This window comes from Aquila chrysaetos, chromosome Z (genome assembly GCF_900496995.4).
Source record: "Aquila chrysaetos chrysaetos chromosome Z, bAquChr1.4, whole genome shotgun sequence".
Lineage (NCBI taxonomy): Eukaryota > Metazoa > Chordata > Aves > Accipitriformes > Accipitridae > Aquila > Aquila chrysaetos.
In genome coordinates, this window is record NC_044030.1 from 72,928,248 (window position 1) to 72,954,330 (window position 26,083).

The 26,083-nt window shown below is 36.3% G+C and overlaps 1 protein-coding gene across 2 annotated transcripts in view; it reads left to right on the top strand.

Annotated features, from left to right (window-relative positions):
- The window catches only part of RICTOR (RPTOR independent companion of MTOR complex 2), a 90,353-nt gene that overhangs the window by 10,112 nt on the left and 54,158 nt on the right, over positions 1–26,083 (top strand). The window contains exons 3-6 of one of the 2 annotated variants that reach the window (XM_030003508.1): positions 9,126–9,223; positions 17,714–17,778; positions 23,156–23,287; positions 24,302–24,365. In XM_030003508.1, the coding sequence (XP_029859368.1) occupies positions 9,126–9,223; positions 17,714–17,778; positions 23,156–23,287; positions 24,302–24,365 (359 nt within the window). Of the gene's footprint in view, positions 1–9,125; positions 9,224–17,713; positions 17,779–23,155; positions 23,288–24,301; positions 24,366–26,083 lie in introns of those variants that run through there. The other variant, XM_030003510.2, reaches the window with a different exon arrangement.

Sequence of the window (26,083 nt, forward strand, 5' to 3'; positions counted from 1 at the left end):
CTGTGTAACAGGGTATTTCTGGGGACAGTGGCTAGCTCCTGATAGCTTGGAGTTTATCACGAAGGGCCATTTAACTGGACAATACATTTTTGGGTTCTTGAACAAATTAAAATGATGCAGAGAAGAATTAGAATGTTCATTGGGAAAATATTCTTGGATACGATCATATTTCTCCCTTTCACAAATTTTCTTCTGATGTCAGTGATATTATTATTAACTTGCTTGTCAGTTTGATAATATTCAGAGAAATACATGATCAGAATTCTTTTGAGTAGTTTTGAAAGGAGACTTGCCTGATGTGAAGCAGTCACAGTATATCTTTTGTTAAAGCAACTAAAAATTGTGACTGCCCTGAATTTCCTGTTTCTAGAATTGGTGGCAGAAAAGAAGAAAAAGGGTTGGAGGAATTGAAGATAATTTTCTAACCATTACAATAAACTCATATTACTATGCAAATTCATAGTTGATGTTCTGGAAAGTATTAATTTTATTTGTATACCAACATAACCAATGTTGTGAATCTGGGAATGGCTTATCCTCCAGCCTTTTATTGGCGTTTGGGCATAAGAACTGTACTGGGGTCACTCCAGCCTTGTGTCCTGTCTTTGGCAGTAGCTGATAATTGATGCAGAGGAGCATAGAACAACAGGGCAAAGAAATGTGTAGTCACGCCACAATGGAGTGTTCCCCAGCCTCCAGTGTTTTGTGCCTTTGTTTGTGTTCTTTTTGTCGTCTTTTTTTCCTCCTTTTTCTTTTAAACATCTACACTTTTGAAAGTTTTAGAGCAAGTTCTTCTAGAGTTTAACTGTGTATACTGGAATAATTTATATTTCTGTTTTGCTTTGAAGTGGTAATGAGAGAAATTTTGTTAGGAGACTATAATCTGGGCTTGGTTTTAGTTGTCATAGTGTGTGGTAGTTACAGTTGTGTATCTAATATTTTTAGAAAGATGGCTTTATGTTTTTCGGGGGGGGGGGGGGGCGTGTGCAGAATAAGTATGTAATACACAAAGATGGTATATACCAAGAATGATTGCTAAGATTCTTGGCATTAACGTCATGTCTTCCTGAGAGTTTAGGACCTAACTGTAAATTTTAATGGAGGACTAAATCAAATGTTTGTTCTCTCTGAATAGACAAGTTACTTAAAGAACAACAGGGGGGTGTTTTTGGTTTTTGTTTTTTTTTTTTTTTAAACCTACCTTGGTACCTTATGTAGTTCTAACTTTAATATTTTCATAATTGGTCTTTGAGGAAACTCATGCAGGACAGTAGTTTGTTTTTAAGTAAGCATTTAAGGAATAGTTTGTTTATCAAAAGCTATAGGTAATTAACTTTCAAATAAACATTGTAGCTATCCTTTGGAATGGTCCTTCAGATTTGTCTTTCTGTGTTCAAAGCTTAAAGGTATTTTAAGTTTGTCACTAGCAATCCAAAATAATTTGTGGGCAATCTTCAGCTTTGTTCTGTGCTTCTGTTTAAGTAGTAATACTGTAGCTTTAGGTGCTAGAAAAGCTGTTAACGTTTCAACTATAAAACCTGTTTTGCAGAAGTTTTAACAGTAAAGCAAAGCTGTCTACAAATTTGGCATACCAGATAACACATTGGGAATAATTAACATAATTCCAAGGGTGAGGATGTTAGGATGTTTTTTTTTTACAGATAGAATCTGTGCCTTGGTTAGAAGTAATATTATAAGACAGTAGTTTAGAAAGTGGTCCATTTCTGAACTGCTGTCACTGCTTCAAGCTGACTGCAACACCAGAATGTATATTTCCTGCCACCTTTATCCATACTTAGTAATATTAAAAAAATTATCCTTTAATTTACAGTATTTTATGCACACTTGCAAAAGAGAAATCTGTACAGTCACAGTAGGCATTTAAACTTTACTTTCCTGTTTACTTACAGAAGGACATAATGCAAGTCTAGATGTACAAAGCTAAATATGAAGGATTAGACTCATAAGTGTAATCCCAATACAAGACTTTCTTCTTATCTGAGGTTCTAGTGATTTCTGCATCCTACCTTGGAAATGCTGTCTTTTGCACTGCTTTCTACTTAATAGACATTTTTATAAATGTGAAGGTTAATTTCTACCTGATTGATGTAGGAAGAACAGTTCTTTTACTTTCTTTGCTGACTGCCATGAAAGAGAGGAGGTGTGCTTTTTTTCATATTACTGAGCCACTTCCATCTATTCATAGCTTTCTTAAGCAGCAAGAGTGAAAATAATCATGAGTTCTTAGCTTTTATTTTCTTCTGTTTTCATGAACAGGAATTACTGGAACTTCTCTGTATTCAAAATAAAGTGCTTTATGTATGGTTCACCTATGGAAGCTATCGGAATCAAACTAAATAAATCTTTAGGTACATTCTGCAGAAATCACTGGTTTTGGTCACCTCTGCTTTTCAGGGTGATGCTCTCAATTGTTAAGATTTGTTATATATTGTGGGGTTTTTAATCTAAAATTTATGAGAATTATTTGGAAAAACTTAATACAGCACAGTATACTAGTGCAAAATACTTTGCACCTTACTGAATCAAGTGTGATAACAAAATTTCAACAGTGATTGTAGAGGATCTCTATCTGGCTTAGTATTCAGTACATTTTTCAACATAACAGTAACTACCTAAAATTGATACTACAAGCAAACAAGTATTTCTATGTTTTTACCTTATAAATTGAGACATACCTTCAGTCTAAACATATATGACTGTGTTTATGAAAATCACGGGCTGAATGTAAACTGTTCATGTGCTAATTTTTTTCAATCTGGCAAAGTGGAGTTGATGTGTCAATATAAATAATTCAGGAGTGATCTCTGTGTCATGCAGTTTGCTTTTTTTAATGTAGCTTTCTCTTCTTCTGTTGTTCTCAGAACCTGGTTGTTTTTCTTCTGTGCAGTTTCCACATTTTGAATTAGATGTAAATTAAGAATACTTCATGTTATGAGAGATTACGTAATTGTCCTGATTTTTTTCCCCAGCAAGTTGTTAATGGCAGGATATGCCTTCTCATTGGTGTTTCATTTCATTATTAAAGGTGTTGATAAAAAGTGTTTCAGCAGGCTGTCATCTAGGCTTACAAAGACACCTTCAAGTAACTGATTTCTAATGTTTTGTTGCTTTTTGATAACTGATATTTGATAACTATGTCAGTGGAAATGGAGAACAGTGCATTAATGTTGCTAGTTGGGGTGTGTTTCACTCAACTTCCTTTGTTTTGTAAGCATGTAGTTTTAACAGGCCACTAAGAGCAGCTTTGCATTATATAGTTGTATAGCACTTAAACTTTAAAAATCTCTGATAAATGTGGAGGTGTATAGTGAATTCACCAGAATCATCCATTTATATTGTGATTCTTTCCTTTAGTAAGAGGAAGATATTTCCTGTGTTCTCAGTCAAGGATGAAATGCTTGACTGTATTGAAGTACAGCTTCATTCTTTAGGAGAAGTCTTTAGGCGTATTTAGTCTCTTATTTCACTTTTTGGTACTATGATTCTAGTAGGCGTGATAGGAGCTGCTAGTGCAGTGTCTCACTTCAGAGTTTACTACTGTGCATACATTGATTGCTGTGTACGTGTACTGTCCTAGCATCTACTAAGTGAAGCCTATAAAATACACGCTCCTCAGTTTAACTCATTATGCCTGACTTCAGAGTTACTGAATTATTTGTGTGCTAAAGCCTACCATTCTTTTTGTTTGCTTTTTATTCACATGTGCATAACAATAGCAAACTGGCATGCTGCTAGTGTACTGAATGTGGTCAAACAATGCTGCTAAATCTGTCGGGGGAAAGGAGTTGTCAGTTGTGCTAATATAGCTATTGCTGGTCCTGTTTCATCCCAGCATTAGATGGAGCACTAGCGGGTTTGTGTAGCTGGAGCTCTGCGGTGTTCTTTCTCTCTAGAGAATGGGATCTGTCAGAATGCATCATGGTTCTCACTGGGGAAAAACAATGTCACAGTCCTGAAGGGGTGAAAAAGTGAGTCAAGCCTGAAAAGGCCATGAGAGTCTAAAAACAAACACCACCACAACTTTGAAGATTTTTTATATACATGCATCTATGAATTACTTTAAGGTGTAGAGAATTACAGCATTCTTGAGGCTAGGGTTTTAAAAACACCGGTTTTGCTCTGTGCTAAAGATTATCGTTATATGTACTGGGTGTTATTCAGTGCAGACAGTTGTGGGTGAGAAACTGTTTGGTGTAACAGAAGTACACAGAACAAAGGTATCTGCTACTTTAAAATGCTTGCTATCCAAAAAAAGAAGACAGATACACAGAAAATCAGATGGTAATGATAATCAACCGAAGCTATTGTTGCAGAACACAAGCATGCTGGCTTGAAATTTTTTTATATGTCAACAAGTTTTTAGATGAGATTTGAGGCAAAGTAGCTTTGTGTACATTAATCGGGACAATTTGCCAAGGGTAAAAGTGCAGGTAAAAAAAAAAAAGATAGTCTGACTTTTTTCTAATGAGTCCCTTCTGGAAGGGGTAGGTCCTGCTTCCACCACTCTACCTGTGAATGGCTCAGTGGCACAGCCACTTCTGTGTGGATTTTTGTAAGACTTCAGTATTTAGTTTGACTTGGTAACCCAGCAGAAAAGTAACATAGCCAAAAGAATGAAAAGTATTCTGCTGAGTTAGCAGAATTGTTTTAATGTGAACTTGATGGGTGCCAGAGTAGTGTAAAGGATAGGGTGTATCATATAGTGGGATAGGGTAGAGGGGAGGTAAGTAAGGGAAGGGGTTATACAGCTTTTGGCAGAGGAAAGCTGTAAGATCAGCTCCGTCATTTTGCACAACTCCACCCTCAGAATCACCATGGGAAAGAATGTGAAGATACTTGGTTGTCACTATGGGCCAGCTCGAGATGGTAGAATCATTTATGTTGGAAAAGGCCCTTAAGATCATTGAGTCCAACCGTAAACCTAACACTACCAAGTCCACCACTAAACCGTGTCCTGAAGCGCCACGTCTACATGTCTTTTAAACACCTCCAGGGATGGTGACTCAACCACTTCCCTGAGCAGCCTGTTCCAATGCTTGACAACCCTTTCAGTGAAGAAATTTTTCCTAATATGAGTCAGCATCTCAGTAATAAATGAGGTAAGTCAGGAAAGAATAGACTTTTGAGGGGTCTTGAAGTTATACCAAGTAGCTTCTCATCCTTGTCTTTTTTTTTGGATAGAAAAGCAAGAACTTCTGAAGAGCTAGAGTAAGGGTTAATCAGAACTAAGAAATCTCTGCAGCAGTGGTCTGAACTGGGGTCCTTAAAAGAGACAAAAAACCAAAAAAACCACCCCCCAAAAACCCCCCAAACCAAAACTCCTTGTCAATACCAACATGAGCTGTTAAGCTTGACAGTGAAATGTTATGGCCATGGTATTTCTTCTTTTGGGAGCTCAGTCTCTGATTTTGTGCCATGTTTTTTCCATTGCTGCATTAATCCATGTTCTTCAATGCTGTTGCATGAGTTTGTGACAGGAAGATAATGCAGTGCTGTATCTGATCTTTGATTACAGGAAAGCCACATGCCTTAGGTGGTGAATCCAGAATGTATTTAGTCTATTTCCAAGCCCATTTTAACGTAAGGGACAGACTAGCAAGAGACTATCTCTCCATTTGTGAAGTGATGTTATTTTGTTTAAGTTCTTTTACATCTGCCGCATGTGAGGTTCTGTTAGGCCTGCCTACTTTCGCTATTGGCTTTACTTTTAATAAAAATGACTCACAGTTGAGTAACTAAGTAAATTTTCTACTTCTTTCTAATATGTGATGCATTTCCAGAAGAGGAAAAACAGGACAGCCAGTCTTTCCTTGAAGTTAGTATGTCACAATTCTTTTGGTAACTTTTTTGGAAGAGATTTTTTGCAAGAAGGTTCTTCTGAAGTTTAAAAGAAGACTTGAACTGATAAGGCTTGACCAAAAAGGCTTCTGTAATCTTAGTTGTTTCTAAGGGTATTTATTTCTTTACTATCTTGTTTTTTTCTACAGCAGTAGTGTTGATATAACCAAAGTATGAGCTAGTTAACTTGCTGTATTCATATTACCAGTTGATAGTGGAAATATCTGTCATGTTCTTAATTTTCTCACAGTGTTTTAGATCTCATACTGGAGTCCCCAGTTTGCTTCAAATTACTTGTCTGCTAGTGAAGCTTCTGGGAAATACCTGGCTGCTGAACTAGGCAGTACAAAGATGGTTTTCCTCAAACTTTTCTGTCTCTCTATAAATGAGAGTTTTTCTCAGCAGAAAGAGGACAGTGTGATGAAAAGTTGCTGTAAGTGCAGTTTTTCATACATGAGTAAAATGGTTTTAGTGCATATTTTAATTAGCAAGCCTCGTTATAAAGGTCTGCCGTTGCTACAGAGTTGTTAACATGGAAATTGGTAGCAGCATCATGTCTTGGTTTCTTCTCATCCAAATTGTCTGCTTTTCTGCACAGCACACCTTGCTCACTTCTGAGTTAGTGCCCGCTCTGTCAGGTAGCTGAATAGAAATGTTCATTGCCAATGATGCACAAGAGGCTTCCTGGGCTAGTCTCATGGTCTTTCCTGTCCATATAGTGAGCTTAGTTTTGGTAGAGGTTTACCTTGAGTATGTAGCCATCTGCACTTTCAAAATTAAAACTTACAAGCATATTTCCAGTCATTTTGGAAAGTTATTGTTGCTGCTTGTTTTCAAGGGAATTGAAATATAACATTTTGAACAGCTCTAAGGCTGCTCACCTGGGCTCTTTCTTGTGGTGTAATGGGTCCAAAAGAGGTGTGAGCGGGGGAAATTCCCACCCAAGGCAAGCTAAAGTGTAGAAATCAGCCAAACTGTATTTTCAGAGAAACCAAATTATGAGGAAGTTTTTTTCCTCTCCTATTATGTTCCCTTGAAATTAGGGGCTATGATGTAAACTATTTGTAGTGCTATAACTATCCCAGCCTACTTGTCTTCAGTGTTTCTCTTGTTTCTATGGCTTGTGCTATTGCAAACCTCTCAAACTGAGTTAAGCCCTGGAAAAGTAAACTGTGCAGAGGAATCCTAAACTTGGGATGGATCTACTAAGATTTTCACTGTCTCTAATTTCTGTGATCGTGTCCAAGATTTTTTTTTTTGCTTGGTTGGGGGTGGGTTCAAAGAGATGCATGCACATGTTCCAGTTTAAATTCAGCGTTATTGGATGTTTGGTTTTGCTGTCCATACAGTTCTGTAATGCAGGGTAGCTCAGTACTTGTGGCTGTGTATTCGAAGCTGACTTTGCTTATTGCTGTGACTTAGGTTTGTGGAAAAGGTTATTTCACACCAAGCTGGTGATGACTGAGATCGATGCCCACACTTAGGAGCCTGTCTTGTCTTCCCAGCATCTCACTGATCCTTTGTCTGAAAAAAAAATCACAATTATGTGGTATGGCAGTAGCATGTCTGTACATGTGCTATAATTTCATTATAAGCAGTATAGTCAGTACAATTGATTCACCTTACCCTTGAGTAGGCATCTTGCAGCTGGTCAGGTTAACTGTTTTTGACTTCATTGGCTGACAGATGAGATCTCCATTGACTACAGTGGGTTTACAGGTTTACACACCTTAATTGAGGTGTCTACCTGTAGGTGTCTTAATCTTTAAATACTGTCTTGTATTCCTGATGGTAGTGCAAGTACAGGGTCTTGTCTTTCCAAATATGCTCTGGATATATCCTGATGAGCTTGCTAGTTATGTCTGCTTTTTCAAATTTGTTGCTTTTAAAGTTTTTAAACTATAGAAGGTGATAAACTCAGCTTGGTTTGTAGAGAGGTGGTGAAGAAGGTGCTTTCTTTACACGTCTGACACTTTTGATTTCCTTTGTATAATGAAAAATATACAAATATCCTTTCAGGATGAACAGGGAAGTAAAAGACTCTATATGCCACAAATTCAGCTGTAGATGTTCATACTGCAGTGGGAAGCAGGTTTCTTTTACTGAAGTGAGTGTGGGGCACCACACACAAAAGCCTTCTTTTTGCTGCTTTTCGTATGTCTGGGGTTTGGACTCCTCAGGCTTTTTCTAAAGACTTCATTTTATGTAATGCAATTTTTTTCTTTTTTGGTAATGTAATACTTTCTAACAGTTCACATCTCCAGTATAGCCTTGCTATTTCATTTATTTCAAACTACAGTGCTGTTGATAGTATTGTTGTAGTACCTATTACACAGTGTCTAATCAGACTGCACGAGAGTCCTGCAGTCAAGCATCTCCCTTTGAAAACTGTCCTGCCGCAATGCCACCATGTACAGAGCTTACTGCAGTTTCTGTTACAGTAGCTCTGCGTGCAGCTCTCTGTGCCCACCCCCACTCTGTGCTGCTTGTCCCACTCTGCCACAACTCCCAACCTTATTCTGAAAGGTGGGGCAGTATTGTGTCTTCTCACCATGTTTGGTAGTCCTTTTCCATCTCCCAGAAGAGTGTAGGGTCATCAATTGGTGTCTGAATCCTGGTTTGTGAGGTTTGGGTTTTTTTGGCTGGGACGGTGGACCCTTAGGAAGAAAGGAGAAGACATACCTAGTCTCCCTGTTTACCTTGTAGTTAACTTCCTTTGTGACTGAAAGTCGTAGCCCTCAAGTATGTTTAGGGTGATTGTGGACAGAGATTAATATGGAGAGCAGAAAAGAGTCCCATCTTCCCAAAATCCCACCAACCCTTTGTCTGGAGGGAACAAAGAAGTCGTGGTATGACAATAACGTGCTATCTTTTTACTTCTGTCTTTAAGTTTACTTCTTGTCTTTAAATTACAAGGGGATTAAGGATAAAACTGTTCAGTTACAAGGTGTTAGGATTGGAGTTTCAGACACTAAAAGGTTTTCTTTGTCAACTGTAAATTTAAGATGTGGATTAAAATCTGCTTTAAAATAGGAGTCTTGCTCTTCCATGGGATTTAGCATTTATTCTAGAGAACTTGGGTGTGCCTGGTTTTGGTTCTAAGCATAAATCAAAATGATGCTTCTTGAGGTAAAAAAATTGTCTGCATCCTTAATTAAGACCAGGAGAGTACCTGTGATACTTGGGAAACTGCATGTTGAATGCACGTTTAGATTTTTTACTTTATTTTTCAACTGTATCCGCTAATAACCTGTTTTCTTTTGCAGAACCCTGTGATAATATGAGAGAGATACTGCAAAATGTGGCCAAACTACAAGGTGTTTCAAATATGAGAAAACTAGGTCACTTGAATAATTTTACTAAGGTAAGAGTTCAAATGGTATCATAGAACAAGTGATTACCCAGGCAAAATATTTTGCATGTACTCTATCAGACATTGGCTGAGAGATTCATGAAACAGCTTAGTATCATGGACCAGTACTTGAAATCTATGTACTATGGGAGAGGAAAGGAGCAGATAAGGACAAGCAAATATGTGAATGCAGGGTTATGCTGAAGTTTGTCTGAATGTCCTGCTGGCTGAATTTTTGTATAGTTTTAGTGCTTAGAAGCCTGAAATACCTCCCAATTAATGGGTTAAGTTGCACAAATAGAGTTAAAGATTGGTTAGTGCTCTACCTAATTGAATCAAAAATGTGAAATGCCAGACACTCTGGGTGTAAGCTGTCAAAAGGATAGTGAGGGCAAGTACTATATCAATGAGCATCATGTGCAGTGGTTTGGACACTAGTAGAACAGCAACCATCAACTTTCACTGCAGTTTTCATAGTGAAAAAGATTTAAAGGAGTGATTTCTAGAAATGGTCTGTATTGCTGATTTTTGAGGTGCTTTTTATCAAATATCCAAACCATGGGAATGTGACGGGTACTTGCCTGAAAGTATGGTATGTTGGAAGCTGTCATTGTGAGCTGACAGGAGGCAAGAATTAAAAACTTATGTCAGGATGAGAGTGTAGGCTGAAGACAGAGGCCATCAAAGGCCTTCAGAAGGAGAGCAAGTACCCTTTTTTGGGGTAGATGAGGAACCTGTGGAGAGGAGCAGAGAGGACTGATGGAAGGTGGGCAGGAAGTTAGGAAACGGTTGTTGTAGCATACTGAATGTTTGTGGTTCAACCAGTGTTCCATTTGTGAAAGCAAGGGAAAAGTGCATTGCAGTCAGTGAGCTAGGAGAGATGGAGCTTCAGTGTGTTGCCCAAATGGATGGGCTGATACTCAGAAGGAGCTGGTAAGTTGTATACCTTTCTGATAGAGCACCACAGAGAGGGCAATATGCCTGAAGATGAAACCCAAGTTTTGGTGACAGAGGATGGATCCTGCAATCAGCAGTAGCCAAGAAACAAGGTAGTAGTGGAGGATTTTGTGGGTAAAGTAAGGTTTAAATTATTGTTGTTGTAGATGAGCTGGTAACAGCTCATTGAGTGAGATAATCAGGAGGCTTTGACAGTTTTGAGACTTATCTCAAGTGAAAGAACAAATGCTTAAGGGCAGGTTTGGGGGGCCAGTTTATATGAGAAAGACAAACATGCATGCTAATCTTTGAAGTAAGCATGCTCCTTGGGTGTTAAAAGCACTCCTTGCAAGATTGAACAGCACTTCAGTAGTAGTGTATGAGATTTGGTTAGCAGGAGGGCAAGTACTGAGAACAAAATCACAATAGCAAATACATTGGTCTTCTAGTGCATTAATAATAAATCTGTAAATGCCCCATTTTCTGAGTTGGTTCAGAGCACATGTAGGTGCATAGCATTCACTGAGGAAATGAACTTACTTATACTGAAATCTTTCATTTGGGTCGTTGTCTTGTGTGTGTTAGACATCCACCATTGACAAAATGCTACTGTTTTTACTGAGACTGTGTTCCAGACTGTGTTCCAAGAAAGCCATTATTCTGCTAGAAAAGGCCGATACATAGATATGTTTCCTTTTTGTGCTAATCTGGAAACTTTCAAATGTGAGTGCTTCCAAATTCTCTAGTTGCCTTAAAATTAAAAGAGCTGGATTAGGTTTGCAGATGCATGATTCCTAGTGAAAAGTCAATATTTGAAACTATGGATCTTAAAACAGTGTTGATTTTACTACTGAAATCAGATGTTAAACAGCTCTAAATGTGGTAAACTAGTAAATATGCATACTGTAATTAAAGGATGAACCAACAATTCTTTTTAAAAGATGGCTTTGAAAAATTGAATAATTCCATAATTGAATATTTGAAGAATTTGTCCTTTATACTTAACCTGATGTTAAAAATGGAAAATACTTACAAAAACACAAGGTTTTCATAAATTGGACTTAAAACTGGCAAGAAATGATTAATTTGTGAAAAGCAACTTGGTAAAATTAAATATGACTTTTAAAGACAGAGACAGTAGTTCATAACCTGGTTTTGATCCTGAATTAGAGTGACCCTTTATAAGGGAATCATCCTACTCTATTTAATATTTAGCACTTGTTCTTATATTCATCTCCCTGGACTACCTGCTTTATAAATGTATAACTTGAACATTTGGTTTTGAAAAGTCTTCCTATTTTTATTTAAACTGTAAATGCAGCTATGAAAATAGAATAAAAGTTGCAAATTGTATTGTACTGTCTGCCTTGTGGTTGGAACAATGCTGCATTTTTCATTCCAGTGAAAAGAGTGAAAGCCTGGAACTTGGGGGAGATGGTTTTATTTCCTTTTTGCCCTCTGGTCTTCTACCATGAATTGATACAGTCTGAGTTCCCCCTTTGTGAGACAGGAGTGTGGGCAAGATAGATACGCTAAGAGCTGAGGATGTTTGTATCCTGTCTTGAAATTATATTGAAGATGAACTTGATTTGTTTGTAAATTCTTGCATTTTATGGTCCATTTTTGAAAGACCAGTAGCTATCTAGGATATTTGTCCTATGGACAGGGAAAGGACCTGTGAATTTTTTTTATAGCATATTTCTCATAAAATAATTCAGAAAAATCTATAAAATTTAACTCTCCTGCTAGGAATATTACTGTACTTAAAAGAAAATGTCAGTACCAGTCTAAGAAGTTGCTCGCCACTGCCCCAGATTTTTCCTTCAAAGATGGGGCAAATCTCACATTTGGAAGAAATGCTGTTCTTTTTTGGTCAGGGGTGTAGGGTACGGCATTCGGAAGATCTCGTGATGTCACGGAAAGGTAGAAGGCTAGTCGTCGCCTCCCTATGATGTATGAGTAATCCCAACTACCGTTTTTAGTATAAAAGGAATTAACTGCGCAATAAAAGAGGAAGTTAACACACATGGTGTGAGCGTCATCTGTCTCTTCCCTGGTCCAGGCTGACCAGTGATCTAATCGTGGCACCTTGATATGTAGCAACGCTACAAGGGGAAGCAAAATGTTTATATTCATGTGGAAATAAGTAATGTAAGTTAACGTGGACTTTCCTGACAGAGATCATGGTAGACATTAAGCTTTATATAAGTTTCAAGATATCTGAGGTATGTTAGGTTTGGGTTTCTTTCCTTGAAAGAAGACTAGATTTTTAAGGTGGACTTTGTTCCCCCTACCCCATTTCATTTAAGAAGGAGAATAATCACCCTTCTAAAATTACTGAACTAGACTCCAGGATTTTATGCACAAGTTGAATACTTAAAATAAATAAAATAATGGCAGTCAGCGGTCAACAGGATTTGTTACTTTATCTGCAGGAGTGATACCATAAGGCAGATATTTTATATGAAGCTCGACTCCCTTTTCACTCGTTTTTGCCTTCAAGAGAAGTATTAACTAGTGATGTTCAAGTCCCCATACTTGCTCTGCAAAGTATGCTGTATACATGGTATTTTACAAAAACTTGCATTTAATTCATCAAATTTTAGCTAGCACTTCTGAGTAAAAATCTTTGTGTTCTTGGCTCTTTGGCTGCAGAACATGGGTTGTTTTTGCCCAACAGGTGCTGTAAGTCTTCTCCTCCAAGAAATTAGTATCCCCAGCCTGGTGATACTCAGGCTGTGGAAAGCTATGTTTAGTTCTGAACTGTAGTAGTGGCAGACTTGGAAATTTTTCTCCTCATCTGCTGTTCATCACCTAATAAATGAAGCTGCAGTTCTGTGAGCAAAAATGTTCATGAAGTACTGCCTAAACTGTATCAGACAAAAATATTCTTGTTCCTTTCAAACCACCTGTATCGCTATTTAAGCTAACCTGAATTTTGACCTGGAAACTGAGGATCTGACCTCTGATAAATGGTCAGCGACACTTTCAGTCGCCACAGCAGTTCACAAGCTCAGTAGGTGCTGTTGGCTTCAGTAAACTGAGTAGGATTACTCATCTTTCATTTATATGGCCAGCTACATAAGGCAAGCATCTTGAAGTTTCCCAACTTCTGCTGATTAATACTAGAACATGATGGTTACTTCTTTGGGGTTTTCCCCACCCCCATGAGAAGTAGTAAGTGATAAATTACTGAAAACCAGAAAGAACTGTACAATTGTATTTACCTAGTGGAAAATATCTTTTGGATTTAAAGTATTTATTTAGAATCCTTTATTATAGAAGGTTTATCCCACTGTTAGCTTCTGAGGGATCCTTTATACCTTTTTAAATCTAAAAGCATATTTAAATAATGAATGGAAAAGAGATCCACAGATGTTGTTAATAGGGATTTCTATTTTTCGTTCAAAAAGATAGGTGCTTCTTTAAGGAGAAAATGAAACTGAACTAATTTTAGCTTAAACTTAGCAGTTTAATAGCATCAGTGTTATGGAAAACTGCATTTTCAATCTGCTCAAAACTAATTCTGTCATTATTTAATGAGGCTCTACTAGTCTGCTTTACATGTCTGTTAGCTTTTGACCATGCTGCTGAATTTCACTGGGATATGGATTGAGTTTGGGACTATAGAGGCTTTCATGGATTCCGTCTCTGTCTGATTCATAGTCCGTCATTTTAGAGTCTCAACTGTCCTTTGCAAAACCACAGTATCTTAGAATCTGAATGTAGTATTGACTGACTGTAACGTTCATCCGAGTAGCTCAACTACTATGGCCAAAACTTGAAATCTCATGATGAAGTATGTAGCAGAGAGGAACAGAACATCTGCTTAGGGGCATTCAGCTATGGAACAAATCTGGAGAGCTGATGGGTCTAAATCCAGAATCTGCAATTTCAGTAGGGGCTTCTCTTAAGACTAGGATCTACTAAGTAGTCTCCTCAAATATTACCAGTGATGGTTCAAGCTGTATTTCCAAAATTACTGTATCATAATTACATTTTGGATGCATAGAATAATGTCATACTTTTACCTAGTAATTGCTCTAACTATCCTGTTAAATATAAATTTGAATGGTCTCGGTGTGCACTCAACTTTTGTATGCAGTTGACCTCCTGTGGTTTTGTTGTTTTGAGCTACTGTTTCCAAGACATGTTGATGTGTTACTTGTATTGCTATGACTCATCCAAGTAGCATGAAGAACTCATAGCTGACAGTAAACATGAAAAAAAAACTTTTTTGTAAGTTAGTCACTGTCTGGCCTAGCGTAAGTACCATTTTGTCCTAATATTATATCATACCCTCAAAGAGTCTGTGCTATTCCCATTCATTGCCTATTATATAAAAAAACTTGAATTTTAGTGGTGACTTATTGGCAATTTTAACAAGCGAAGTATACTCTGTATGTATATGTATAGAAATACATAAAATTATTGTGTGTATATATAAAGTATATACATTTTATATATTATATCTATATATATAGGAAAAATATAAAGTATATTTGCATAATTCCAGGCATTTACATGATATGATAATCCATTGCCATTTTAGTGAAATATAGCAATGTGTAGCCAAAAGCAGATTTTAGTATTCTGGTACTGCCTGCTTACAAACTTGTACTACAATGATATGCATGTTAATTGCTAAATGCTACAGTCAAACATATGACAGTTACTTGGCTTTGTCAGGAATTCAGCCATCTAAAAAAATCACTGCATTTGGGCCAGAATCATTGACCTGCTTAATGTTGTTTGAAGGTGAAGTGAGAAGAAAGTGGCAAAGTTTTCCCTATAATATATATAAGACCAGACATTTATAACTGAGCAAATACTCAAAGCATTGAGACCAGCTGCTTTTGTATTTAACATTCTGAATATTTTCTGGACATCTTGTATTTCTCTGCTGGACTCCTTTCAGTTTTTAAGTGTCTATTAATGTGTGGTACTGTGAAGGTTATGATATGATTCCTTTTATTTCATTGAATTTTCTTATTGAGTTTAGGCACTCCTTTCAAATCACTGAACCATTTTGAATTCTGATCTTGCTGTCCATCTTTTAAATTCTTTTTTTAGCTAGAAATCCTGTAAGCACACTACTGTGCATACATTGCAAAGAGAGCCAATGCACAAGTAGTGATGGCCCATTGGAGTGAGAGTAAACTAACAGCTAAAGTAGCTAATATTGTATTTACATTTTTAGCCAATTTTATCTGTTCATTCTCTGTGAGAAATAGTTTACATGTATGCACAGACATCAAAGACTTTAATAATTATTGGCGCATTCAGAAATGTGTATCAACACAGTGGTTAAACTTGATGAAAGTTAAAACTATTGCCAGGTTACATGACTATGAGTTTCAAGATACAGTCAAGTTTCTTTGTACATTAGTGAGAGTGGCAGCATGTATATAGAGGAAAACAGTTGGTATTGAGGAGTTAATAACCAGACTATATGTATTTGGTAAGAGTAGTTACTGACAACTCAACTAGAGCTGGTCCAGTGAACTGAATGTTCTTGAGCAATTGCAGCAAGTTAAGTGGGTTCCTGGAACATGTCATCTGCTTTAGTTTCATCTCAGGACTGCTCAAGATGCAAACCAATCGTTAAGTGCAATCATAGAAGACTTGCTTCGGAAATGCGCTAGTGCATACAATAGCAGCTTTCTCAAAAATGTTTTTTCCTACATCAGAATGATAATTCTGTGTGTTTTTTAAAGTAGGAAAAAAGACTGTTGAGGATAATCTGCTATGTTTAAATTAGGATTTCTCATTTGTGTCTGGGGTGGAATGGTGGGGAGAGGTTTAGATGTATAAATGATTAGCCTGAACAACTATTAATATACTTGTCTGAAACTGAACAATGAACTGTTTTTACTCACTATCTTCTCACACTGTTTTGCTTACACTCTGCCAGCCAATTATTACAGTTCATAAGATGTCAATAGAAATGCTAAAGCAGCAGTGGTGGCCTTAGGCAGTCCAACAACATGGCATAAAAATAGATTGATGTTAGGAAGTGACATACTGTCATAACCAGTTAATGCACTGATTGTCTAGTTTTATTATCACTTAAATTTGAAAGGTGGGGGGAAAAGGTTATGTAATAACTTTCCTTATGCTTTATAATCAGCTTTGGTTATAGCCACTGTTAAGAAAAATGCAAAACCCAAAATATTTCAATTAACTGGGGTTATTTGAGCCCAAATGTGGAGCTGATCCAGGCCAATATAATAATCTCTTTCATTAACAACTTCAGATTTCAGCATTATCACTATGCATTTTTCTCACAATATGAAAAATAATTTCTCAAAATGTAATGTGATCCTTGGAAGAATTTGTACTTGTTGAGCATAAATGTAAGTATTGTTTGAATTTAAACCATCTTGCTAATAAAATGGGTTTACTTAAAAGCTGAGTTTCTGTGCAATATGCTGCTTTTTCAGGTGGAGGTGAACAGTAGAACGGGAGCATGGAACATGTCAAATATTTCAACTTACAGTAGCCTTAATTTCATTTATTATAAATTTCTTATTGTTAGCAATAAATATGTATAAAGAACATAGCATGGAGTATTCACTAGTTAGCACAAACACTTCCTGAATTCCTCACTGACAAACTGTTAATACCATGCTGGCTCAGAACTGAACACATGCATGTTTTGAAAAGAGAGGACAAAATGCAAAGCTATTGCAATTAGTGTTAGTCACTTGAGTTTTCGGAAGTGCTTGGAAAAGTGCTTTGGGATTTGGATGTGGTAATGAAGTATTTTTTATAATTTTAACTAGGGGTAGTAAATGAGATTACTAGGAATTTCTTTGCTGCTATAGCAAAGGAGAACAGCATCAGCTTTTCTTAAAGAAGAGACTGTTTTCCTTTCCTCAAGAAGCTAAAACGTTGCAACGCACTAGATTGCTCCTTTGAGATTGCTTTTGGATGTAAAAACTGCGCTTTCAAATCTTCAGTCTTGTGTTTAAAATGGATAGATATGGTTGAAATGTTCAGAATTTACAACAGTTTATAGGTGTCTTCTTGTCTGCATAAATTCAACCTTTGCACTGATTTTTGAGGTACAAGTTCTATGGAACTGATGGCAGGCCAGACGTTTATGGGACGCTTACCATTGGCAATGCCTGCTGATGTTTTCCTGTGCCTGTGCTGCTGTGGCAAAACATAACAGTGGACCATCAGTGTCAATCTTTGCTTCAAAACTCTCACCAAAGCTGTCTTTTTGAATGCAGGTGTACTTTGACTTCAGTCTTTTTCATCTCTGCTCAGGTTACCAATTGCCCAACTAGCAATCTGGAGTTGAAAAACTGACCAGTAGGTAGCTTACACAATTGTACAAGCTTTTCTCTGGTATGACAGGCCACAGATTTGTGTGTGTCTGGTGTGTATAGAAACAGAATACTGACAGCAGAAGTTCTCAGGGAAGTCTGAAGTTGGTACGCCTCCCCTTGCCATGAATTAGATTCCTCAGGTTTCTTTGAAAGCATTGCCAGAAATCTACAGTTTTACATAGTAATTTTTAAAGACTTATAAGTAATAGATGTTTTCTTTTATTTTCAGCTTCTTTGTAATACTGGCCATGCTGAAGAAAAGCTAGGTTTTACATATGACAGCATCATAATATGGTAAGTAGTAAGGAGCACTAGAGCAATACTAGGGTACTTTAATTGTTCTAAGTGCAATTAAATAAAGTTTATTTGTACTTTTGAGCTAATATGTTGTATTTCTAATGTGTTTGAAATTTCATAATGCAAACATACACCTTACAAATATTTTAATGAGTAAAATTAGAAATACTGTATTTGCTTTTGGGCAAAGAAAGGTGAAAAACCTCCAGATTGAAAGTGTGGATTTCTTTATTCTATTCCTCAGATGTAAAAAAAACCCTCTAAATATGTCAGTACTTACAGAAAGCACTTATAGTAAAAATGTGCACCTACAGAACTTAGAGCATACTCTTGATGTAGAATCAGGATTTAAAGACAAACATTTTATGTTAATTTGGTGTGTATATATGTCTTTGTAGCATTGCTTTCCCTGCTACTAAAATGACCTGTGTATGTACTTTCAAGTAAAATTTTCCTATGTTTTGTTGCTGTTTCTGACAGTCAAAAGTAACTACATGCTATTTTCCAGAACTTCTGTGTTTTTACACACATTGGTAAATTTGTCCTAGGGCTCAGCATTGGTGACAGAAACAACTAAGATCTAGTATTTAGTATGATTTTGTGTTCTTTCAATTTAGTTATCCAACTTAGGAAAGCAAGCTTAGAAAAACTAGTCACTCTTTAATTAAAATGTTGGGAAAACTTGTGTAACTTCTTGTGGAAATATTTTAAGTTGTTTTCTTGACTAGAACTGATTTTCCTTGCTAGAACTAAAAAAAAATAAAAAGTAAGTATATTTTTGTGAATGCATATTTTGCTGTAAGCTTTAATAGGTTATTTTCTGATCTTATTTATGTAATCCATTATAGTGATTTATGATAGCACTAAACATCACTTAAGAGTATAACTTCAAAATTCGGTGTTCTTCACCAAATATTTTTAAATACAAGTCTTAAAGGGTTGTGCAAATACTAGTGTTTGTTTTTATAGGAAGAAGTTTGCAGAAAGATCTGCTAATCTAAACTCAATTATGGATATTGATAAGGAAGAGATAAAAATGTTGTTCTCAGCAGACACATGAAGAAAAATAGCCCCCTACTTAGAAAAATGCCAAAAATGGCTTCTCAAAAAAATAAGACCTACAGCAGGAAAATGGTTTTGGTTGGTGTCATTACTTTGGTCAGTCCAGTGGTTCCTCTGTGTGTGTACATGAGAAGCAAATTTTTTATGCATATATGTAGGTTATTCTGCTATACGGATAATTTTCAAACTCAAATACATTTTAAGAACCATAATCATGCTGATTGGTGGTTCTTCAGAAATATTTATAGGGTAGATAGTTTTTGTGAAATACAGGCTTTTCAGGCAAACTTAAAAATTTTGCTCTACAGAGTTAAAGCCATTCTGCAGTAGTATTCTGCAGATTATTTTGCTATACAGCATACAGCCATTCTGAGTAACTTGCAAATACTGAACTCTTTAACTTTGGAAATGACCTTCAGGTGTAGGCTAAGTTTGGAAATAACATGCAAGTTCTGTATTTTGCTCTGCTGATGTTCCCAACTTTATCTTAGAATCCCATAGGGAAATGTTTTTATTCTACAGAACAAACTTGTTTTTCTTTGAAAACATGAAAAGTTATTTGGATGCAAGAAATACTTTGTGAGTTTTCTGCATTCGTGAAGTATGAATGGCTAACCTCTAAAGCATTAAACTATAAGGGAATCAATGATTTCAAGAATAATTACAGACTTCCTGTAAAGTTCTAGGTTTGGGGGTCAGTAACCTTGATAGAACATTTACCCAAACCAAAGACAGTTGCAGTCTGCAATAATTGTGATTATTTTCAAGTTAGACATCTGTTTTTCAGAAACTATTCTCTTAGAATTGTGTTAGTCCAGGTGCCTGAATAGAATTTCTTCCTGCCAGCAGATGCAGACAGTAGTGATATTTTGTTGTCATTCCCAGTGTAGATGGGTCTTCCTGGTTCCCAGAGCAGCATACCACTGACAGATGAGAGGAAACCTTGAGCAATGAAGAAAATGGAATGTTCGTAGGCCTCAAACTTTTGAGGTCTTTTAGTAATGTGCCAAGGGGCTTTGGCTATAAAAGCAAAATTCAGAATATTCACAATTACCTGGCTGGATCAAACAGATTTGTCCAAATCATGGTTGTCTTTCTGTAGTGAGTGGATGAGATGCTTAGGAAAAGGTGCAAGAATGGCCCTGCAATAGGAATTCTTATCCATCCTTTCTTAGTTCTTCCAGATTTTGTATTAGTCTTAATGTTTATCAGCCTTAATGCTGTCTGAAGAAGTTATTTTCATTTCTGCAGTGACACTTAAGATACTGGGGCAAGTAGTATTGCGCTTCTCATAAGCCCATCCTATTCTTAATAATATAAACTACATTGCCCTCTGTATCTCTGCCCCCCTGCTTCCTCCAAATCAAAAATAGTATACTAAATACTGCCTACAAAATGAGATTGTGAGCCTGGATAAAAAGCAGGACAGAAAATTGTCAGGATAAAAATATTCCATTCACCTCTGCTTTTTGAATTCATCTTTTCAGATCTTGATTTGTGAGACTACTTTTCATCACTCTGTAATCTCTTTATAACCCTTAATACTATCTTCAGCAACATCTTACGCCTTTTTATACACTATTGTAATAAGTCCTTTCAAGTCTTTCAAAAGATTAGTAGAATATGCTGGGTGCTTCACATGGCTAACCAGTTTTATTTTAAGGTGATTTTATTTTAAGATAATAAACAGTCCTCTGGATGCCCTTTAGAATCCCTTTTTGTATAGACCTGCTTATCACCTTTTCTCCATCTTGGCCACTACTGTTTATAATACAGTGCTAGCAAATATATGCAGATAGTGCATGTTGATATTCTTTCCAAACACTTAAAATGTGAAGCTTGGTGGGCTGCTGACAATACTTACTGATAGATTTCCTCCAGTTCTTCCATCATTTTCACTTCTTAGTCTAACTTGTATTTTGTATAATAAAATTAGGATAGGAATTTTCATGCAGATCTCTAAAGCAATTACTTTGTATGAAGAAAATGCTTGTTTTTGTCATACTTCTGTCAGTCTCTTATTTGCTTCATTCCTTCTTTTCCTCTTGGGTTTTTCAGTGGGTCAGGTTTAATTTTTCAAGTTTTCTCCTTGTGGTACAGCTGAGGAGTCAGAACAGGTAGACACATACAGATGCACGCACATAGGTTTTCCCACATATTTTGTTTCTGCCTGCTGAAGCATATCTTCATTGTCTTTATAAAGTCATGTTTCTCTCAAGTTTTTGCAGTTCAGTCATTGACTGGTGTTTGGGGGTTTTGGTTCGTTTTTTTTTTTTTAATGGAGAGATTTTTGTTCAGTGTTGTACACCTCTGTGTTGTTACTTTCAATGGACCTTTATGGATTTTTATGGCCTTTATTTTAGGTCTATATCTTTCTAGCTACCTATATATTTTCATTGTGTTCTTGCTATTTAAAGGTAGTGACACATCCCTTTTTGATACCTTCTGCTTTTGTATGTTGAATCTCATGATAGTGTTGTCCTTTGTAGTGGTTTCATTGTTGCCAATTCTTAAATTCTGTCTACAGATTAAGAATATCTTCCTCTTATGAGTTGTAGAACAAGCTTTCAAAGCATTGATTGCTTTTGAGAAACTTTGTCTAGAGATTGTTTTGGTCTACTATTCAAGAAGTGTTTTCCTTGTAAATATAAAAGTAATGTACTTTACTCAATGAGGGGAAAAAAATCCAGATTCAGTATTTTGCTGTCCTAATAAGAAATGTCGTGGATAGCAGCAACACTATTTGCGTGAGTAATGGGTAACTTCTGCCCTAACAAGAAACTCTACTGAAGTGTTTTAAACTGGCATATCCAAACCAATTTAAAGTCCACATAGAAAAAATACCGTTGAGTAGAACTGAGTCTTAAGTGCTCATCCCTCAGAATTCCATCTCTGCAAAGCTGCAAAACTGGAAACAAAGCATGATTCATCATCTAAAGAATACCTATTGTTTACTCACTACAGTTGAAGAGTTTCTTGTCTGCTTTTCTTGAATGACTTTGGAAATAAATCCTCCTCTAGTACAGCTTTTTTTAGAGGAAGAATTTTTCTTAACTCACAGTATTGAGAATCTGTTTCTTACTTGCTTCTAGCTCAGCTTAAAGTAAATAAAGGCAATTAGTGACAGTCTTTATGTGAAGAATTGTATTTGGTATTACAGCAAAGATGGTCTTCCTGAAGTAATTCCCTACTTGGTGCTGAAAGTAATAATCAGTTCATCTTTATTTGCATATAGTACTTTAGCCTTTCTACTTTGTCTAGATATCACCTGGAATTAGGTTCCTGTTACAGTGACTTTTACACAGGCCAGTTAATCTCCAGAAAGATTCAGAAGATTTTTGGCCTTGGAGTAACTGATTACCATGCATGGCAATCCTAGAATAAGAAAAGAAAAAAAAAAAAAGCCATTTGTGTCAGCAGAAATTCAGTCTCACTGGCTGAAGTATTTACATTCTTAGATGTCCACTGAAAGAATCCTACTAAAACATGTCACTGGAAGGTTGGGGGTTTTTCCCCTGCTGTGTAGTCAAGGAAAAGGGGTAAATCTTTTGAGGGCCTTGAAAAGGACAGTGTGTCACTTAATACTTTGAAACTGCATCTCTGGAGGCCTTCAGTATCTCTTTTCTTTTTACTTAGATAACTTAATTTCCTAAATTCACTATGATGATAGTTCTGTTAGGAAAGCTCACCTCAGTGCAAGCAAAATGGTTTCAAAATCTGTCTAAAGACAAATACGTTTTGGTTATGTGTTAAAATGAAATCTGTGCTGTGTGGGGCTGCTTAAGTTATGACTCTCATATTTCATGTGAACATAACATGGTGCCATAACATCTTTAGTGAGAGGTGCATGCGGTTACTTATGGTGCAAATTTGTCTCTGTTAGGTGTCAAGATATTGTGTTGAGGACTCATGCTTACAGGTTGGCATTCTAGCAGAGGAAGGAATGCTCTCTACCTGTTAATTTTCTTGGACTAATATTGTGCTCAGCTGTTTTATCAAATAACAAGTCGTAGTATACAGGTCTTGGTCATGTATCATTTAACGGATGTACAAGCTGTTCTTTGGGGGGGGGGGGGAAATGGTTTGTGGCTTTTGCAGATTAATATATTGTCTACATCTACTGGCAGGGTGGAGGTTTGTCTTCTAGGCTATAGAGGTGAATATCTCAGAAAACTAATGCGGACCATTTCTTGTTAAAAATCAGACTTTTTATTTTAAAGGAGTAGGTAGGTAGTAGCTGCCTGTCAGATGGTGAAGTCAGATTTACCTGCTGCTAAATAATTGTTTGTCTCCCTTGTTTTCTTCATTGTAGTCTGAGGTTAGCTTTACTAAATGAAGCAAAAGAGGTGCGAGCAGCAGGATTGCGAGCCCTCCGCTATCTCATTCGAGACTCCAGTATTCTCCAGAAGGTGCTAAAGTTGAAAGTGGATTACTTGATAGCCAGGTAATTTTTCTCTTCCTTCTTGTTGTAAATTGTGCAACTGTAAATCACTTTTTCATAGTTGAGACAGGTGAGAAAAGGCATTTTCATATCCTCTTACGTTCTCCATACATAGTTCTATAAAAGCTGTTTTTCTTCAATATGAATAATGTCCTTTAAAAATAAAAGGATAATGCATCACACTAGCTAATCCAAATAAAATGCTATCCTAATATATGATGTACTATGAGTAATCTAAAAAAATTTTTTTTTCTGTCATAAATGCCATTAATCATAAATTAATCTGTGGTATTAATAGAAGGTTGAAACATCAGTAATTTTCATGTCTTAAGTTGTTTTATGGGAGTTGTTTTGATTATTTCTATTATCATAGTGCTTTGGAGCCTCTACTACAAAGTCAGGGCTAAAAAGTAGTTCATGCCCAAGAATTTGTAGTCTAAGTATAACCCATGACATGACAGAAAAATACTAAAGGGCAAACTAACAATGAGATAATAAGATGAGCATGATGAGTAGATGTAAATATTAACATTTCTAGTGCTTCCTCTGTTAAAATCGTTGGATTTAATATACTGATACAGATGTGTGTGTTTCTGTTTATATATGCACATAGTCAGTTTTAGTGTGCTGTTTAATTTTGTTGGAGCAAAAGGACTTTTCTGATCTGAGAACACACACAAAACATGTTGATGTGAAACACTACAAATACTTTGTTTAGTCTCATTTGAAATGACAAATGCAGCTAGCTCAGAAAATATTTGTTGAAGCCCTTATGCCTTGATGTTGTATATTTGAGAATGCTCCAGTGATTTAATTATAATGAAGATAACTGAAAAAAATACAAACTGAAACTAAGTGACCATTCATAATGAGTGTGCCGAAAGGCAGAATTTTTAAACAGTGGTCATAATACTTGCTTCTGTTTATTCAGTTGCATAAATATTAACATGAGATGTTACAAGTTAAGGTGAAAGTTAGTGTTGTTATAAACAAAATGTGTTTTTTAACTTACTTTAGGTGCATTGACATACAGCAGAGTAATGAAGTAGAACGAACACAAGCACTTCGATTAGTCAGAAAGGTAAAATCTAGCTATATATGGTCTTATTAGCTATGCCAGTCAGTTGTGCTGACTCCTGGTTTTTTTCATCAGCAATTTTTTCACACAGTCTCTTAATACCTTACCTTACTTTACTGTATGGAAAGAAATTATAGCTGATAATTCAAAAGAGAAGGAATGGCAGTGCTGAGACTTGTTTCAATTTTAATCTCTTAAAATTGAGAATCTTGAGTGGGCTAGAAAAACACTGCTAATTTTCCTTTGATAGAGATCATACTGGACAAGATTTGGGAAAAATTTATCAAATGATGAATGCAAGGGTATAAGAACCGTATTATTAAGTTTCATCTAATGATCTAACTTTGTTGTATAGTGTGTTTAAGCATCTGTGAATCAAGGATTGAAGATTTTCTGCCATTTGAGAAATGAGGCAAATTGCCATCGCCGGAATAGTCAGTTGAAGGAATGCTTCTAGCCATATTGCTTTATCCATAGAGGATGCTATCCATCATTCTTTTCTTAGATACACCATAAGACATAGTTAGTCTGTGGTGGTTACTGTACTGTGTACCCATGGATATGAGATGTTTGAAGCTGTGGTAGCTGCATTTTCAAGTTCATCCTAGAGAAATTGGCATACACAGCTACTGAAGGTATTTTTTTCAGGAAACACAGTATTCTGCCTTTGTACTGGACTTTACTGTTCTTCATCATGCTTATATTCTTCTACTGAGCATCTTAGGAAAAACTACCAAAGCCCTAAGTAAAGTCTGAAGTAGTTGGAAGAATGGTTCCCCAGGAGCACTGTGTGTGTTTAATCTGTTTTTTGTGTATGTGTATTTTTTTACATATATGTATAGGTTGAAAATATGGAAGTTTTGATATGCAATTTATTTTTCTTATAATGAGCTCACTTGGTTTCTGTCTTACAGGAGAGACAATATGGTTGATTAACAATTGTGCCAAAAAGAGCGTTTTAAAGCTTAAAGACCACTCCCAAACCCAAACAAACAAAAAAACACCATAAAGAAATGGATCCTTGAGGAAGTTGAAATCTGTAAAAGTTCTTTGTTAATCTGCTTTAAAAAAAAGAGCTTCAGGGTAGAGCCAGAATAACTTAAATCAGGCAATAGAATGGAAACTCATTTGTAATTGGTTTTATTTGGATCAGAAATTTGTCCTCATTATTCCTGGGGTTATTTGAGCATTTCCTAGTTGAGCAAAAACTTCTGTCCTGCTTGAAAGAAACAAGAGGAAGCAAGAGAAATAAATCCATTTGTTTGATTGGGAAAAATGATCCTGAAAGATAAGCATTAAAAAAATCATACAGCTGACCACCAGTGCTTTTTTTCTCCATCGTTGTACAAGGATGCTGTGAATGGAATGTACATGCTGTACAGAGATGCTCATGGTTCTTTGATGCTGAGAACTATGTTGATGAAAGATGTTTCCTAACATCTTTTGCTACCTAGAGCATCCTTTTTTCTTAAAAGACTATGTCAGACAAACAAAAAGCCACCCAACCTGGCTACCAGTCAAGTTAACACCTCTTTCGTGTCCTGTCTGAGCTGCATCAGTCAAGCATGCATTGGCCTAGAGCAGTTAGTACTTGAGAAACTCTCTTATAAGGAATACAGTGACACGCATCCTGAATGGCATATTCTGGATTTTTACACTGTCTTTTTGTTACCCTGCTCTTGCCCTTTTCCCATCTCTCTTCATCTCCCTCAATATCTCAG